Consider the following 18720-nt stretch of genomic DNA (forward strand, 5'->3'; position numbering starts at 1 on the left):
TATCATAAATCAAGCCGTGAAACGTTCGAACATTTCATGTGCACTCTACAATAAGTCATTTCAATCTTCTAACTACCTAAATTTTGTTTTGCTACATTTCACGTGTCCACTATCGTATCACTTTATCATCCGAACCACGACCGATCGTATTGACAATTAAGCGATCCGGTGATGCAAGTGAACAAGAGATCCACCAAAACGATAAGAAATAAAACGACTGGAACTTCCGATAGCCGATTACGAAGGAGCTTGGGCGATTTATCCGCATTTCCATCTAAGCCAGTCGCAGGTCAGACGAGGTAAATGGAGTTAGTTACGGTGTTGGAGGGAGCAAGTCGCGGACATAATGGAAAATCTACAAAGTTTGATTAAACTGATCGGTGCGAGCGTTTTCGCTTGCCGGTGGATCGTTTCGCGATCTTGTCGAAGCCCGATCGTGTTCGTGGCCACGTTTCAGACCTTCGGATTCCCGGATGGTGGAATTTCGCGTCGTCCATCGAACGCAACACGCTGAGCCGATTAGCCAAGATTAAGAAACGAAATTGAACGTTGCCGTGGCGATTTCAGCGGATAAAGTTCGTCGGTCGAGGTGGAGATCTCGTTCGACGGCAGGATACCAGGGACTATCTGGGTAAAGGAAGGATCATCGTAATTAATTTCGTAGCTAGCCGGCTCGATAATTGAAACGATAAGGTATAGCTTTGAGGAAGAGTCGGAGGATTGTTTTTAGGCACCTTCTCGTTCCAGTGCGTCAGCCTTCGGCTGCAGCAATTTATCTTTACGATATGATAATCTTATTGTATAATTAAACGTTGTTCTTTGAAGAACGCGTTTCGCAAAATCTGATTTGGGGGTGAGATTTGTTTTAAGTTTGGTCTTACGGTGAGATCATTCGCTTTGAAATTCCTGCCATTTGCAGATGTTGGAGGAAACAGAACATTTTGGTGAAGGACTATTTCGTATACGATGTCCGCGAAAGGCAATTGTACGTACCTTTATTTCTCAATGAATTGTGATTTGTAAATGCTATAATAAATACAACAGTGTGCAAATACCTTTTTCAGCTGCTTTAATTTGAAAGCCACATAAAAAAAAGCGATGAATCAATTTTTATTGATTCTCGCTTTAGTTCTAGCTACCACTCTGACAGTCGTTTCACGGTAAATATAAAATACATTTGCAATCGAACAATCTGTCGTTATTCACTTACAGGTCACTGTGCTGTTGTCAGTCAGCTAATAACACAATTTTCTCTCTATTATTAACACATTTGTCAATCAACGCTAATATAATATCCTTCTCAATAATTTTACCAATAAATTTGAGATCTAATAGGTACGTAATAATACCGATTGCCGTTGTCATAATATTTTACCAAAATTCCTATCAATAAATATATTGTTATTGGTACTAATTAATGTCATTAATATACGTACATTACAGAGTACATGTTTGCAATTGCGACGCAAGTGAAAAGAAAATAGAATCTAAATGAAACGAAGACACGTAATCGATAAAACAATCAGGATAGCTCCTAATAGGATCTACCTTGTCTATTATCCACGTGCTTGATATCCGCTCCATTCTTCACCATTCTCTAATATAATTTAATGATAAACTCATCCATCATTTACGAGGAAGGAATGATACTTTCCGGTATAATGCGATTTCTTTTAACGAACGGTCTTCTGACTTGCAGTCACGGAGAAAAATTCCTTTCCCGCTCGGCTAATTGCGAGATTTAATTACAGCGAACAAAGTTAAGAAAAGTCCGACTCGAATAAACACGCTCTACCAACGTCCAGTTTGCCCTTGCTGTTCCGGAAGCGGAAGAAAAAGGATCGTCGCGAAAGTTGAAACGGTCCATGTTCAAAAAACGAACGGATTCGCCGATACGATTTGTTTCATAAAGCACGATAGTCAAGCTATTCTCCTATTACAATCGATTTAACGTTGACGTCGCTAATGAACCAAATTTTTCTCTTATATTTCAAATTTACGATCAGTGGTCCGTAATTAGATTTATAGTTTTCCTAGAAACAATAATTTTTTTGTTTAGAGATTATAATATTTTCCTTTTTTATTAACTTGGACAATTTATCGTACAAAAAGAAATATAGAATTTTCTGTATAGAAGAATTCTTTATGTCTTGGAGATTTTCAAATTATGGAGATTTCGAATAGGTACGATAAATATTTTAATACATGTTTATGCATTTATGAAAAATTCGAAGATACAAATATTTGTAAGATGCACGTAATAAAGTAAAATAATTAAAATATTGTAATATTAATGCTATATATTGTATTAATAATCGAATAAAGAACAGTATAATATTTAACGAGCGAAAATAATTTCTCTTCACCTTCCATTCCTCTAGTTAGAAAATAAATAATAAATGCGAAAAACGTCCAACAGAAAAAAATTCGTTATATTTTTTCACTTCGTTCTTCCATACATATTCATGGTGATTTAACTTACATAGTAGCAGTTACGAACCGTTTCATACATGATAAATTAAAACTCGATAAATCATCGGCACGAAGTTACCTCTAATTAAATGCCACCAATCGCATCTTTCCTGATGAATGCACCGGTTAAAACGTATCCGACCAAATTTTCACTGAATCGACACAGAACAACAAATCGACTCACCAATTCTCCATCAGTTGCAAACATTTCTATCCCTACAACCAAAAACCTTATGTTTCTCCTAATATTTACGAATAATATTTTCTACACACTATCATATTTCGCATTGTGTCTCGTGTCTCAGTAACTAACAGTACATAATAAGGAAACGTATTTACTATTACATCGAACAAAATTTCGAAGGAAAAAATAAATTTATATGAAAATCTGGTATCTTGGCTAAAACAAAATCGTGGTGTTGCAAAATTATTTTATCGCCTTCTACCTTAGTAGCTGTTGTCTCCGCCAATATCTGTTAACTATACATAGTTACCTGAGTAAACATCAGATGCCAAAATTAGATTACAGTCACAGTGGAAAAGTCTATTGAAATTCGCCGTGCATATGTCCTACAGCGAGGTACGACAAATTTGCGAGACAAGGAGCCACGGTTATCAAGATAGAAAGGATAGAAAGGAAACGAGAAAGTAGAAGAACCAACGAGAGAAAGAAACAGAGAAGGAAGGAGAGAATGCACTCGCTCAAACCGCCATGCAAATATTTACTCATGGAGCGAGTAGATCGTGCAAAAATAGCCCCTGTTTCTCTCTTTCTCCCTCTAGTTACATCTTCTTCCTTCTCGTATCTCTCTTCCTCCTTGTTTCGCTCGTTCTTCTATCTCTGCTCGTCTCCCATCTGTTGGCAATTCCCTTCCTATCGCCCTCTCTTTTCTGTTCTCGTATTCTTACCCCGTCTTTCTTCCTACCGCGTTCCCGCAGGTATCGCGAATTGTAAACTCACCTGAAAGATCTGCTTGAGGGAGAAGAGAGCTCGTCGTAGCTCGCGGCCCTCGCTGTTCAGCAATTTTTCTGCAACAGACAAGTAACACGCAACCATTTATTATAATAATACCGTACGGTCGGACAGCATTGTTGCGGCTCTGGAGGATGGGTATCGGGTGGGAGTCGGTCAGTCGGCCTTCTTTTTTAGCGCAAATGGTTATTCCGCTCTTTTCTTATTGTACTTTGCTTTTCGTAGTGATGATGTTGTGGGAGACTGGTAGTTACGTTTTAAACAACTAGGCACTTGTTAACATGGTTGCGATCGAGTACTATCAGAATGGCTGCACGTTGAAGAATGCAAAATTCGTAAGAAGGAGATAACATCGATATAAGAAGCGTTAATGAGAGAATAATTGTTCTGTAGATTGTTTGAGGTCGAAGAAAAGTAAGTTGAGATATAAAGGAGCGAGTATTTTATGTTACGTTTTACAAATTTATATGTGAATCACCTTCTTCTTTCCTTTGAACATTTATTAGCGAGAACAATAGAGACGTTAACGAAACACCGTATTATATACTTCAGCAATTATACATTAACCAGACGTTACCAGATCATTCAAATTCATACTAATATATCTTGAGAAATAGATCGTCGTATATTATACTTAATTTACATTAATTTTCTATGAATTACGTTCTTTCCCCATTTCAAGCAAGTACTTCTCCACTAGAAAATATCACGAACTTAACCTGAAAATATGTACCGTTAGGTTGTCCGAAAAGTCTCTTTCTTTTACAGACACGTCTTTTGCAACGACGCATCTTTATGCGAACATGAAATCTAATCTGTCGAACGTTGTAATCTTCATCTTGATAGAACAAAATGGATCATACGTAATTCGATAAAATAATATAAAACGGAAAATGTTGTGCATCCATTATTTCCTTATAAAACGAAAGAAACTTTTCGGACGACCTAATATTTACATCCATACAGCTAGCTTTCTGTTTCTCGACTTATTTTTCGATACTTCTATAAAGGATGAAAATTTCTCTGCCATTTTTTCTTTTTTTTATAAAAATGATGTGATTGTTCTTCTACGGGGTCGATAAGGAAATTGACTGCAGCTGCTTACGCTCTAACGGTGCCTCGAAAGTGGTCGACGGTTTGCGCTGAAGGCGCGCGCAAAAGCGAACAAGCCACCCGGAAGTTCGTTTAGCGTAGGAAGATCAGGAACAGCTAGGTACACCGGCGGTGCTTTTGTTTCCAACGTTAAGCATTGTCGACGCGCCGTAGGGACCCGTTAATTATCAACTTCTCTTCGCGTCCGATTAAATCATTCGCTAGGTTTCTGAACGCGCTTTTCTTCCCTTCGTATTATCATTCTCCCAAATCCTTTTCCCTGCTTTACTCGATCTCTAATCCGATCTAAGCGAAAGAAAACTACCTACGAACGAAATAGAAGAAAAATGCATCCCGCGGAGAAACTGACAAAAGGAAAAACACGGATAAATAATTTACGCGGAGCCGGCTTAAACTTTCCCAAGAAGATCTCAACGGACGATTTCACATCGTCGCACAATAATTCAATGGGGACCATTCCTCTCCTCGGTTGAAATCATTTATCGGGTTTAATTAGAGGAAAACCGGTAATTAAGTCCGCGATTAATTTTACACGACGAATTCACTGTTCCGCCTCTATTATCCAGCTATACCCCCACTCGCCGTTTCACGCTCTTTCGTCGGGCTTCTATCATCCTTTTTCAATCGTGGCTCGACCGTATTACTAATACTAATTGAATTCCATTTCACCAGCGGCGCACTAAATTCAATTTCACGGGACTCGGCGGTCGCCGAGAGATTTTCCAGCCTGCTGGAAATCCAGAGGAAGTGCGAGCAAGAGGGAAAACAGGTTAAAAGAAGTAAGAATAAACGTGCATAAAAGAGAGGGTGAAGAGAGAAGGAGAGAGGAAGAGGCAGAGAGGGATACAGAGACCGTGTTACTCGGTGTTCGTACGGCGAAAAATCGGAAAATACATTATCTCTGGGAAAAATCGAAGAAATACAAGACGTCGTGGAATAAAGAAAGGAAAACCGGAAACTGTCCGTGTCAATTTTACGCGTCCAATCTCCATTCTCGCTTCGTGATACACTGATTCTACGGTTTCGAGCAGTGCATGCTCGGATGCACGCTCTATCGAACAGCACGAATGTTGATAATTGCTTGTATCGGTGTCAATGGGCGAATAATTTCATCTGCGACGCGTTGACCGTTCCATTATACCGGACGCAAGCTTGTTACAATCTGGTTGCTGTTCGATTATCGTGAACTGCAACTACGAGCTACGAACGCTGATTACGAGCTACTTAATAGCGATTATAATTAGCAGGAGAATATTTTACGTTTGTGGTAAATTGTGCGAGAGAACAGAGAGAAGTATAACGATTACGATACGGTGTAGTGATCGATTGCCCGGTATCCAAATCGGTACAGCGACGAACAAAAATATTGACAGGGATCAAATTTTTCTGCAAAATCCTTGTACAGTTGAAATAATCTCTGTATGAGGTTTTAAACGCTTAATAAAAAGAATCGTTTAGAAATCTGTAATTCTATCGTGCACGTTGAAAATCTTATTTTGTTTCTGACTTGATGAATTGGTTTCTTTTTATTGATATTAAAAGTTGTCGTTAATACGATTTTATGTCAAAGAAGGATTACGACAGATGGCATAGGGTGATTAATGTTTGGCAAAATTAATGCGAGAATTATACGGATGCAGAATTACTTCGCATATTCGAACGAGAAAAAATAGACGTTGATTAATTCCACAGGCGTGAAAAAGTCATTAAGATTCAATGACTTATTCAACGTTCGATATCACATTCATGCTAAGAAAAGTACGTTCATATTAAAAAAGAAAAGATCCCGAGGAAGAAAGAACGAAACAAATAAATCCGTGGTTTGCATTACAATTCGAAAATACGTTTCAAAGTTCGATCACTCGTACGTGAAATCAACGTGTAAAACTAAAATTAATTAAAATTCAAATATTTTCTAGTTGTTTAGGTGAGATTAAAATTAATCTAGCGACGAGAACGATCCAAATTATTAAGAAAATATAATTTAACATAAATTCATCAAATAAATTCTCACGTAGAGTGTTTTTCCTAACGCACAGATTATTTGATTATTTCTTCTAGAGCCGGCGAGGAATATCTTTCAGCGTCGTTCGCTCTCGATTAAATAAAATCGTCAATGGTATGCGACAGCCGCCATAAAGTGACAAAAAGCGTCGGAGAAAAAGACGTGGAATGGAAAGTGGCGTGCAAAAGGAACAGGGAAACGCAAACCGCGAACCTTGCCGGATTTTTATGAAACCCGAGCCGGTCGTGCAATTGAGCTAATTTCCATACCCACGACTCTGCGTAATTTCGCAAACTCGCAAGGACGAGTCGCTCCGTTCAAGGATTTCGACTCTGAGAATTTATCGGTTTTCGTCCTCGACTTTGGCTATCTCTCCAACGATACGGCATGAATTACCATAGAACCGACCGTGAAGCTTACGCGTTAGATATACATCGCGTTATCGACCGTGTAGATTCCTTTGAATTTTTGTGAACGCTTGACAAAATAACGGGACGTGAACGTTTATCGCGAAACAGGAAGTGCCGTCACGGATTAACGCGTGAAAATCTCGGACGTTCTTGACAAATGTACTCGATTTGCATATTTTGAAACGGGTATTTCTGTTTTATGGAAGTTTCAACGAATATCCGTAAAAAAAACGAATTTCTCGTTTAGAATTTGATTCCAAACGATCAGTTACGATATTACGCGTGTTACGAGAGTGAAATGATTATTATTGATTTATTGGAGTAACGTAAGATCTTGTCGAACTATATGATTAAACAACTATCAGCGAAATATTCTTTAAGTCACGGTAACGAAACATCTGTAAGCAAAACTTGATGACAAGCGACGCAACCATTGGAATGTAAGTAGAATTTCTGCCAAATTGAAACGGCTGCTAAGGATCTGTGAACAGAACTTTCGTCGAACGTCGCAACCGAACATTTCCAAGCAGAACTTCCCGTCAAATCGACATAACATTAGCAGTAGAATTTCCATCCGACAGACTTAACCGAACAATTCCGACTAAACTTTCGTCCAATTGACGTAACTAACTATTTGTGTGTAGAAATTTCATCGAACTCACGTAACCGCGCATTTTAACCGCAAATACAAAACTTCCATCGTGTCGTCGGCGCACACCAGTCAGCTTTTTAAATATCCGTGGTAAAAAGATTTTCTGATTCTAATCTCGAATTTCACCCAGTTGGCATTTCTCGTTTTTACATTGCCTTTATCTAAACGTGTTCAATTTTATTTTATTCCTTCGGTTCGGTTCTTTCTCGAATTAAAATCCACGCTATACCCGAATACGCGCGATTCGAGAAAAATTCAACCGCACAGTTTTGCAACGGCGGCAGCTCGCGACACAAAGCGTATCACCGGTCTCGTTTGCTCGAACGAAAGAAAATATCGTTTTCATTCATACGGTCTTATCTGCTCGTCTGTGTTTCTTTCTTTCGCGCGACCACGCCCTCGTGTTCTTCGACTCACGGTTTACGGATCCCAATTCGCGACTCCTTTCGCGGAAAAGGAGACCCGCGCGACCGCATAATCGACTGCTATCACGCGATCTTTAAATGCATTATGCATGCCGGCCTGTTACGGCCTAAAGGGGAGAGGTAAAGGGTGAAACAGAGACGGACGTATGCGAGCACAAGTAATTAGGAATCGCTGTAGGGGCCGCGTACGAGACGAAAGAGTCAGAATCGAGCAGTGTGCCGAGGGAGTAGCTCGAGAGAGAAAAGTAGACAGGAGCATAAGGCAAGAGGACGAAGAAGAAGGAAGATAAGGAAGCAACGAGTTCGAGAAAGAGAGGTGGAAGGACCCATCTTCTAAGAATAGCGGTCCCAAGGCCCTCGGGCCCTTGGCCCCTTCGTAATCAGTGACCATATAAGCAGAAACCTGTCTCTTTTTACCCTACGAACGTCGGTTCCTCTCTGTTCGAGACGTTAAGCAAGCTCACTGGTTCGTAACGCCGCGTTGCAACTCCGCTGGATCCTTTTTCCATTGAGTTTCTACGTTAGGTAGCGTGTGCCAGTGTAGTGCATCGTTACGACACTAAAAATCGAGAAAGCGAGAACGTCCTTGTATACGAGTTTGGGGTAATCGTTATGGTCTCCGCGAGTTTTCTGATTTCCTTTGATATTGTTGAATTAGCTAGTCGATGATAATTACAGGTGAAAAGGACGTCGAATCACGATTTTTATTGCGTAGTTTCATTAATTCGCTATGACTAATTCACTTTGGCTAACGTCATTCGTTTTTTAATTCGTCGCTATTAATACTCAAAAGAATAAGAAAAGTCGGAGATTACAATTTCATCAGGTGTATGCCGAAATTTCTAAAATTTCTTTCAAATAGGAAAATTTTCAACATGGAAAATATGGCGATAAAGATGTTTACCAGAAATCGTCAAATTCTCGACTGATTTTACTACTATTCTCTATAATCATGTTCGTATTTTTAAAGAAAGAACGACGATGTCAAACGGACCATTTCTGTCGGAGGAGGCTAAGTATGTCGAAAACGCAAAAAATGGAGAACTTCTATAGCAGTTATTTGCCTGTAAGACGAAGAATTTTGCGAGTGGCGCTAGGAAGAAAATGGCGCGCAAAACGCGAGGTGTCGACTATGTTACGCTTGGTGTGATCTTAAGCAGCGGCGAACATGCTCGTTGCTCACATAAACGACCAGTTACCAACTCCGTAATTATATTACACAAGGTTTTAATTAATCGAATATATTGATACAAGAATATAGCCCTAATTTTAAAATTGTAGTATGTTCAAATAAATTTTTGAAGACTAAAATACAAAGGAGAGGCAGTTGCAAAAAGAATTATTCAAATTAAGACAGGAATATTTTAAACATTTTCGAACAAACTGACTAAATTTTCAAGTATTTCCCAACTAACTTTCTAATAAAGATAAAATGTAAAAAAATTAAGTTACAGGAAGATACTATGATAAAGAGGAAAACGAAAAAGAGTATACTATAAGAATCTTCATGGAAAATGATTCGGTAAAATGGAAGACAACGTAAGAAAAAAAAAATTAAATTTTCAGGATCGATTAATCGTTTTATACTTTGAAATCTTCTAGTGTAAAAATAGCTGGAATATGTAGATCGATATTCAATTGGTTGTAATTATTTATATTTTTGAAATCAACTATCCAAATCCACGTGGAAGAAAAAGCAAAGAAAATGAATAAATTAAATCGCTAACATCGCATATCCAAAGGACGCGGAGCTTTACGACAGCGAAGACAAATAAATTCGCAAAGTATCTCCGTAATTGACGAGAATTTCAACATGCAAAGAGAATGCCAAGAAAACGGTAAAGATGAAGTCTATTTCAATGCCGGGTAGACCAGACTAGAGTTGCTGAGGGTGTACGAAATCCGATTCCACGTGTCGCGTGATGCGTGCGAAACATAGCTCACTTTGGAAGCGTTTCCTACAGCGAGTCTTCTTCTGTTCTTGCATTAATTGCCGGCGATTACCGTAATCTCTACTGGAGATCTACAATTTTTATAATTACTAATATTAACGGCAAACCTATCGAAACCACCACTTATACAATTCATTTATGCGATTATAACGATATTAAAATTACATTAACGTAATCTCCAGCGGAGGATCTGTGCTTCTTTACAACTAACACCACTAATATCGTACTAACTTTCTAAAGGATCAAAATTTCTCCTTAGTAATTATGATAATCCATATCGACTATCATCATTTTCAACGGAAGATTCGCGGCTTTTACGATTATTATCTTAGTTAGTCGTTCGTATCAAAGGTGTTCTAAGTTTGCCCATTAATTAAGAATCGATGATTCTATCTGGTTTCTGATGTGTATAGTGGTTCGTATTTAGATTTAAGAAAATTTTGTTTGAACATGAGTTTGGCGAACACGCTAAATTCCGTGGCCTTGTCCAATGGACGAGACCGCAGAGAACTCGATTATTAACGAGCGAATTACTAATAACGGGATCGAAAATTTTACAAGAGGAACTGGCGTTGCTCCAGGGCAAAATTAAAACGAGCAAATCATTACACGAGGCCATTTTGCCCACTCGTCGATCGATGACCAGTGAAACGATTGTTTTTGCCCAACGGACGAATTAAGGAGAGAAAAAAAGTATGTCCAATTTATTGCCTATAAGGAACTTCTGTGTAATTTGCGCGGGAAAAAAATATTTGTCTTATAATTATGAAACGTACAAAAAAAAAAAAAAACGGAATGATAGAAAATTGAATCTGGAACGTGCGAAAGAGAAAATGAATGGTGTACTCAATTAGTAGAACCGTACAAATATATTTTATATCCTTTTTTTCTGCGACCGAAAAGAAGGGAGCGAAGTATTAAAGAAGATCTTTCGAAAGGACGAAAAAATAAAGTACTCGGGAATAAATTCTGTAAATTTCAATTTAATTTCAATTTCAATTTCCTTTCAGACTAGTCTTGCGAAACTCGCTAACTTCTAAATAAAAATAAATAAAGGAACTTGTGTAAACCAAGAAGAATCAATTCAAAATCAATGAAAATCAAATTACTGATTCAAACGTACTTGAAATTTATAGACAACTAATATTCGTAGTAATAAACCTTTACGCTTTTAAATCTGACATCAATACTTTTCTTTCTCTTCTAACAGATATTATTTAAATATTGAGCCTATGTTTGCATTATTACAAATCTTTCAATTATAAGAATACAAGTATAATACAATAAATCTGAACAAGTTCCGCAAGGTAGAATGCAAGTACACCATGCTATATCTTAAATACGAAGAAGAAGAAAGTTGCACAACTCGCGAATCAAAGGATTCAATTTGCTCGAAGGCACTGGAATTATTCAATCCCGTGTGTCACGAATCAGCAATTAAAGAAATCGAACAATTGCAGTAGACACGCCTCCGATGATTTACGTTGCTTTAATCATCCGTATTAAAGACAGCCGTTCCCCTCATCGAGGGTGGACAGGCCGTGGTGCCGTTGAAATATAGACGCGGCCAGGAAACGACGAAATATCGAGAATAAGCGAAAGGGCCGACAGGTTTCGCGAGAGACGAAGGTACACGAAGCACCGTTAAAATATGTAAAACGACACAGTCCACGTCGGCTTCCGCTCCTCCTTCCTCCGCCCTTTTCTTTTTTCGTTCTCCTCTTTTTTTCAGCCGCTTATTCTGGACCTTCGATCATCTCTCCTCCACCAACTTCGTAGGGTTCAACGAACGGCTACGGCCCGCCCGCAGGTGAATTCTGCGGGACGACCAGACGCGAGCCCGAGGTTTTCGTGTCGTTCGATTTGCCAAACTTGAATCGCGCAGCGGTTAGTTAGCGTTTTCTGTTTCTGCGATCGACATGGTAGACTCATTTCCCAGCGTTGCTTAATTGGTTTAGCGAGACCGCGTGCAGGATCGAATTCTACGATAATTGAACGATTTTTTGTTCCCGGACCGTGGAAAACGATTGGGAACTCGGTTCCAGTTGTTCGATTGAGCAATTTCATTCTGAAGGATTCTTTGTCGTCGATACTCTGTGGTTTTTTGCTTGCGCAGATAATAATTGTATCAACCAACGATAGAGTTATTTGAGATAGCCAGTTATTTCAATCAGTTACTCGAAAGTTTAGCGATTATTTATATATATTGTAAAGATAAATGCCAAAGATATTGTGTATTTTTCTTGTTAATTTATAGGGAAAGGATAATTGTTTATTTCTGTATATTGAATTTGAACAAGTCAACAACCTTGTTTGTTTGGATTACAATGCAATGCTGGACGCTCTTATACGATGACTAATAATATTCAAGGATCGATAAATTGTATCCAAGTTATAAATTTCTATTGCACAATTTTGCTGTTTTATAGTAAATGGAACAACAGGGCAATTAGATGGTTTTTAATTTGTAAAATTAACGTGTAAAGCTTTATTTGTTTTATTAAATTGTCACTGCTACGGCGACAGCATTTATACACTCGTAATTTCATTTATTGTAACCTAACAATCTGCAATTTGTAAAATTTCACGAGTGATGTTACTTCAATTGTGCAAGAAGGCCATGATGACAAATTATTTTATTACATTTAATAAATAAGAAAGAAGACCAAACATCTAAATTTAAAGTCCTTAAACAACAGGAGAAAATTATTTAAATTAACGAGTATTTTGTTACAATAAAGTTATTCCATTTGAAAATTGTAATAAGAATTTTCAATATATATATATTCTAACTAGCAACAAGTGCTACGGGAAAGAAAGTCATCAAGTTTCCTTTAGATTCTTGCTAAGATTGCTTCATTGTACATATCAAACTGTTCGTAACTTAACACGTTTCTTTTCATTACAGCGACAGATGCTTCGACTCAATTTGCAAAAACCCGTACGTCCATCTCGTCGCCGACATTCTAGACAACAACTTCATCACTTTTAATTACTCGTCACCTCCTTAGCTTCTCTCAGACGGACGCATGTAATTAGAGGTAGCCGGACGACCGATTTCAAACGTAATAACAAGCTGAACGAGCACCCGCTAAGAAACTCTATCACGTTTTAACGTTCGTTTAATTACCGTCTGTTTCAGAGGAAAGAATTTTTCTACTAAAAACGCAACGTTGCCGTTGAGTCAACTTCTCGACGAGTCAATGCGCGTAACGCTGTGACAAAAGACCGACAAACGATATATTAGTGTGTTATTTTGATATTTTCATCGTAAACGAACTTTTACATTTTTCGATCGTTTAGTTTAAATTTGTTCAAAATAAAAATGATTCTAGTAAATAGATTTTCAAACGTTTAAATCTGGAATTTATGTGTACATTCCAGCTTACATCGACAGTAAATTTAAAACGACAAATTTTGCGTGCATATGCTTTGGGCGTTTTTTTTTTAAATCTTTGTACGTTTATCTTATCTTTATAAATAAGTCAAGATAGTAGAATTGAGATTTTCATCACCATACATGAAGATTGCAACTAGTACTTGTTACAGAATTATTTTTCAAATTTGCATTTCCAAGATTCGTCATTTACACGGAGATAGTTCTATGTTTTAAATTTACAATTAATAAAAACCAAAGAATATTCTTCTATTATGCATTCTATTAGAAATTTCGAAATATTTCATCAAAGATCCGTTTTAAACCTGCTGCGCTCTTTGACTTTTGCGTCACGTTCTTACTTTCGTTTCAACAAAGGCTTTTAATGATTTCAAAAAATATATATATATACTAATGAAGAGTTTTCCATTTCATTTTCAAGCCTAAAAGATATTTCAACATAGAAGAACGCAATTGTCAATCAGAAATGAACCAACGAACGCAGCAGTCTTAACACATTGTCAATCGTATATTATCGAATAATAATCAGTTACTAACAGTATTTAAATAGTGTTCTTAACTCAAGATTCAAGATGACGGTTTTGGTGTAAAGGAAAACGCGATACGTATGTATGAAGGTCCGTTTGAGTAATTCCTATTCGACAGACTTAAATTTCACGACGCACGCGCTTGATGCAACAACATACTCAAGATTGAATGCACTCGAATATGAGGACAATCACGATTACACTTAGTTAGATCGGTTACACTTGTACAAGCACACACATAGATCGGCACAATATGCTACAGCACGAAAGGCAACGCAGTCACGCTCTCGACTGAAATAACAACGCGTTGCGATAAAATTCGCGCCACAACTTTTTATCGACGATCAGGAACTCGTACGGAATATATTGGGAAATAAATCTCTCTCTGTTCGTTAAAAAATAATGAGGAGAATCGGCTATTGTGAGCGTTGTGTTTCAAAAGAAACCAGAATTCACTTAACCGAATTTTACGAACTCCAAATTGCGAGATTACGACGCTCGTTTGGGAAACATCTCGCCTCCGTTCCTTTAATTACTCGTTTTTGTGTTGTAAAAACAGATTAATGAATATATGTATATACAATAGATGGAAGGAAAGTTCGTGCAGTTCGATTTTCGGTTTAAAGTGTTATGTAATTTGTAAGAACGTACAAATGAGACAAAGATAAATGATAATGATCACCGATAATGGAAATCGAATAAGAGGTAAGTTGGAAATAAAGATACATACTATATGTGTAAAAGATTCTACGTGCAATATTTAAAAATTATATGAATATAATATATACGAAATGGAATACCGCGACGATCTTACATAAATCAAGCTCGAATTATATAAAATACTAACAAAAAAAAAAAAAAGAAGATAAAATCATATACAAAACGTACAAAAACTTCTACGTTTAACATCTAAAGGTAATCCAACGTCCCTACATTTGCGATTTAATATTTAAATCTCGTGGAGAGAAAATGTTTTAACATGGACAAAAAGTAACATAGAATCACGCTTCTGCATCGCCAGGCGCCGTCGTAACAACCGATCATTTATTACATTTTTTTCCTCCCGCCTCGTTGAATTTCAACTCGACCGACCGGCCGCCGTCTTTTCCCGGGGATTGACAAAATAAGATGTTTCGCCGGTGCTGGCTTGATCGCCTCGCGGCGATCAATCTTTTTTTCCCCTCTTTCTCTGTGCGCCAGAAAAAGGCGACATGGCTACGTTTTCGTCGACAGCACGAAGAACCGGCGAAGACCCATTTTCACGGTGATTTTAGCGGGAAATCTCGTCGCGTGCCGCACGATTCAATTTTCCTTGGTAATATTATGATTTAACGGGGCCGACCAACCGCCTCGAGCGTCGAGAACGCCTCTTCTCAGTCGTTTCACGACGACGCTCCCGACGACGAAGATGACGTAGACAACGATAGCGACAAATCCGAAATAATTACGAATGCGTTGCCACAAAAATATTATATCGCGTAGAATGTGCGGAAACGATTCGAGAATGTTTGTAATTGCTTAATGGAATTAGTAATTTCGACGAGGTTAACTTCGTGTAATCGCTTTTTCAATTACGTTTCAACGGGGTGTATTGTTAAGCACTCGGCCTTCCGACATACTTTTCCTGGTTGAATCGGGAAAAAGGATTCGTCGTTGGTACGTAATGCTTTGTAATGGCGAAAAGAACGTTAAATTGGATTCGCGAGTCATCCTGTGATTGGGGAAGGTACGGGTTCTCTGCTTTTTGTTATTTCTCCTCTACCTTTTTTTCGAACTGCTAGGAAATGAAAGAGGTTGGCTTTTGACAACGAGAAAATGTAGTTTCACTTCTATTTAGATTAAATCAAAATTCTGCTCGGCAATTACATATAGAAAATGAAAATCTTTTTACTTATCGAAACAACAATGAGATCGTTGAGACCATGACAATCAGTTTAATCTAACAATAATTAAAAGATGAAATACGATCAAAATACTCAATTTCTTATTGAAACTTCGACATACAATTTTTAGCGGTATTTAATTTCGACACATTAGTTAACGATTAATATTATATTTTATTATTTATTCCGCTTATTTAATACAGTATATGCTTGTATAAATAAATCCATGCGGCATATTATATAAAAATAAATTGCTATGACGAATTATAAATTACAGCGGGTAATATATCTAACTATATATCGTATCTACCACTCTATTTTCCCATCGAATTATTCCATCAACGACAATGAAAGAAGAATGTTAATATCAACTGTATGATCGCGTATTCAAAATGAAAAGTGTTCATATAATCAACGATTGCCTTTACACAATTATTCTCCATTGCGAAGTCACATTCGCTGCATGAGTCGCGGGTTGAAAAAGAAACTGCATCGCGGTCAGCGGGCACAGTTTTTATTCGACATTGCGTGGTTAACCATCACCTGTCACGGTGATTAATGGCTTGTACTCTCTAGCGAAGCCCTAGGCCGATTTTTGTCGCCGCTACACTGTTCTGCACTTTATACACTGGTCATTACTCTGTGCGACGTTTTCATCAAAAAGAATTACATATCTCGGACAGTAACGTTACATTAGATCTTTCCTCGAGCCGGCTATAGGGGTTCGTGACTCGTTCTCTTTCGAAAATTGATTCGGGTCTCCTTGGTGGACGATAATCACACAATATGATACGATCCGTGTCATTGGTTGTTGACGAACGCGGATTTCAGACGTGTAATTTGATTATCCGCTATTTATGAATGACGAAAGGACAAAACGTTTCAGTTAATGATCCTTCGATCCTGATTCAATAAAATTCACTGCGACTGTCACTGAATCCATATACAATGTTTATCGTCTAGTACATTGCAAATGCTCGAGTAAAAACGAACGAAAGCTTATTCGATGTTGTTTCATACGATATCCTTTACGCGATAATTAGTTGGATTTAACATGGCAGGAAAATCATTTGCAGAAACCTAGCGATAACCATACGGTTAAAATTATCGATTCGTATAACTTTTCTATGTAATTATAAATTACCTATTGCAATGTATTAATATGATATATATTTATCCGTGTAATATACATGATTAACATAAATATACCTATTTATTGTAACGTGATATGAATTTTATGATCAAAAAATTGAAATCACGTACAACTTGAATAAAAGATATATTGTTTTCAAATTTATCAGTGAAATATTTCACCGTTCTTGTATGGTAAAATTTGACTGGAGTTATATTAAATGAACTTTCATTAAAATCATAACTTAATACTTTTTAATAAAATGTCAAAAGTTAAGATAAATAAAGACTATATTTTATCGAGGATATTAATATTTTCTATAAAACTAAAAAAAATATTCAAACAAATAGTAAAAAAAACTAAAAATATTCCATTTCCTAAACAGTTTCACTTTTATATTCCTAAAAGAATTTTTAATTATTTTTACAACTAATAATCCCAGTCTCCTGAACCTCGGATATACCTATGTACATCTAACCTCTCACGTTTGATCATTATTATATGGACGATTCATGAATCAGTGTCAATGATTCGAGAAAATGATATTTCCTATGTGGTTAACGATTCTTTATCGATCATCGGACCGAAACGCAGTAAGTGGAGCAAGATTTGACCCAGCGATGCTGGTTAGAGGTCGGTGAATCGTCGTGAATCGGATGATCCATCCAAGTGGATCGTGGGAGCCTGTGGTTAGATTCGAATCGAGTCTCGGATGTACTCACCTATGATAGTATGCACCCTCACAGACAGCTGTGTCCTGAGGACGATCGAATTTTTTCGGCTGTAACAGAGAAAGATAGAGAATGGCATTAATCATCGTGTAGTCGCAAATGCAAAACTGACAGAGGATTAACTATTCAAAATTTGTATATTATATATTTATAATTTAAATAGTATAAGCAAACGCTGTTCTTTGAATTAGAATTATGAATAATTAAATAAACGTCGATTGTTATAAAATTGATATCGTTCGCAAAATTTCATAAATGCGTCATTTACTTTTAGGAGAATTGTACTTTCTGAACTTAATGGATGAACCTAATCATAGAAAGGTGATGTCAGAATTATAAAGTCAACAAAAATAGACTTGTTACGTATTCCCCGTGTATTTTTCAAGCGACCAAGTACTTTTATGCGTCACCATATTAGCAAATCTTTCATATCGGCCAACTGTGTCTCAATTTTCAACACGTTCTTGGCCATTTCCCGATCCAGTAGTACTAACCAATAACACGCCCGTCAAAAAATGGGTTAAGCATTCGAAGAACGCCGCGGGTGCCCGTGGCTGAAAAATCATCGGGACATCGTGTAATTACCTCTTAGACGATAGGCCGATACTAATTATTCGTTGTGAATTAATCGAGCCTGCCGGTCGGTAATTACTTAATTGAGGCTGCGTGAGCGCTTGCACAACGCTTGCACCGGCGCGGCGTATAGAACGCGCGACTCGGCGCGACACGAATTGGGTTAGAGTGGCTCCGCTCGGAATCTGCCTCGTGCACCTTGGCTAGTCGCGGCGAACTTTAAGGCCCTGCGAACCTTCCCACGCCACGCGTCCCTGAGAAACTACGGCGACCGCGTGCACAAAGGATTTCAGACGAGGACGAGAAGACGAGAAAGAAGAACAAGGAAAAAAGAACGAGGGGTGCCAGGGAGAACGAAGAGGAGACCAGAAAAGAGAGAAGACGAAGACACCGGCGCGGCGGCATGAGCGAGCGTCAAACACATCCGGGGCAAAAAAGTCGGCTACGTACGCGCGCGTTAATAATGTTTCCGCTC

At 37.8% G+C, this 18720-nt stretch overlaps 1 protein-coding gene across 4 annotated transcripts in view; it reads right to left on the reverse strand.

Moving 5' to 3' along the window:
• The window catches only part of LOC100740589 (FH1/FH2 domain-containing protein 3), a 246234-nt gene that overhangs the window by 68776 nt on the left and 158738 nt on the right, over nt 1-18720 (reverse strand). For all 4 annotated transcript variants that reach the window (XM_024368443.2, XM_024368444.2, XM_024368445.2 and 1 more), the window contains 2 exons: nt 17664-17722; nt 3434-3501 (listed from right to left, as the gene is read on the reverse strand). In XM_024368443.2, coding sequence (XP_024224211.1) covers nt 3434-3501; nt 17664-17722 — 127 coding nt within the window. The remainder of the gene's footprint in view (nt 1-3433; nt 3502-17663; nt 17723-18720) is intronic.

Source organism: Bombus impatiens, unplaced genomic scaffold, assembly GCF_000188095.3.
Source record: "Bombus impatiens unplaced genomic scaffold, BIMP_2.2 scf_0442, whole genome shotgun sequence".
Taxonomy (NCBI): domain Eukaryota; kingdom Metazoa; phylum Arthropoda; class Insecta; order Hymenoptera; family Apidae; genus Bombus; species Bombus impatiens.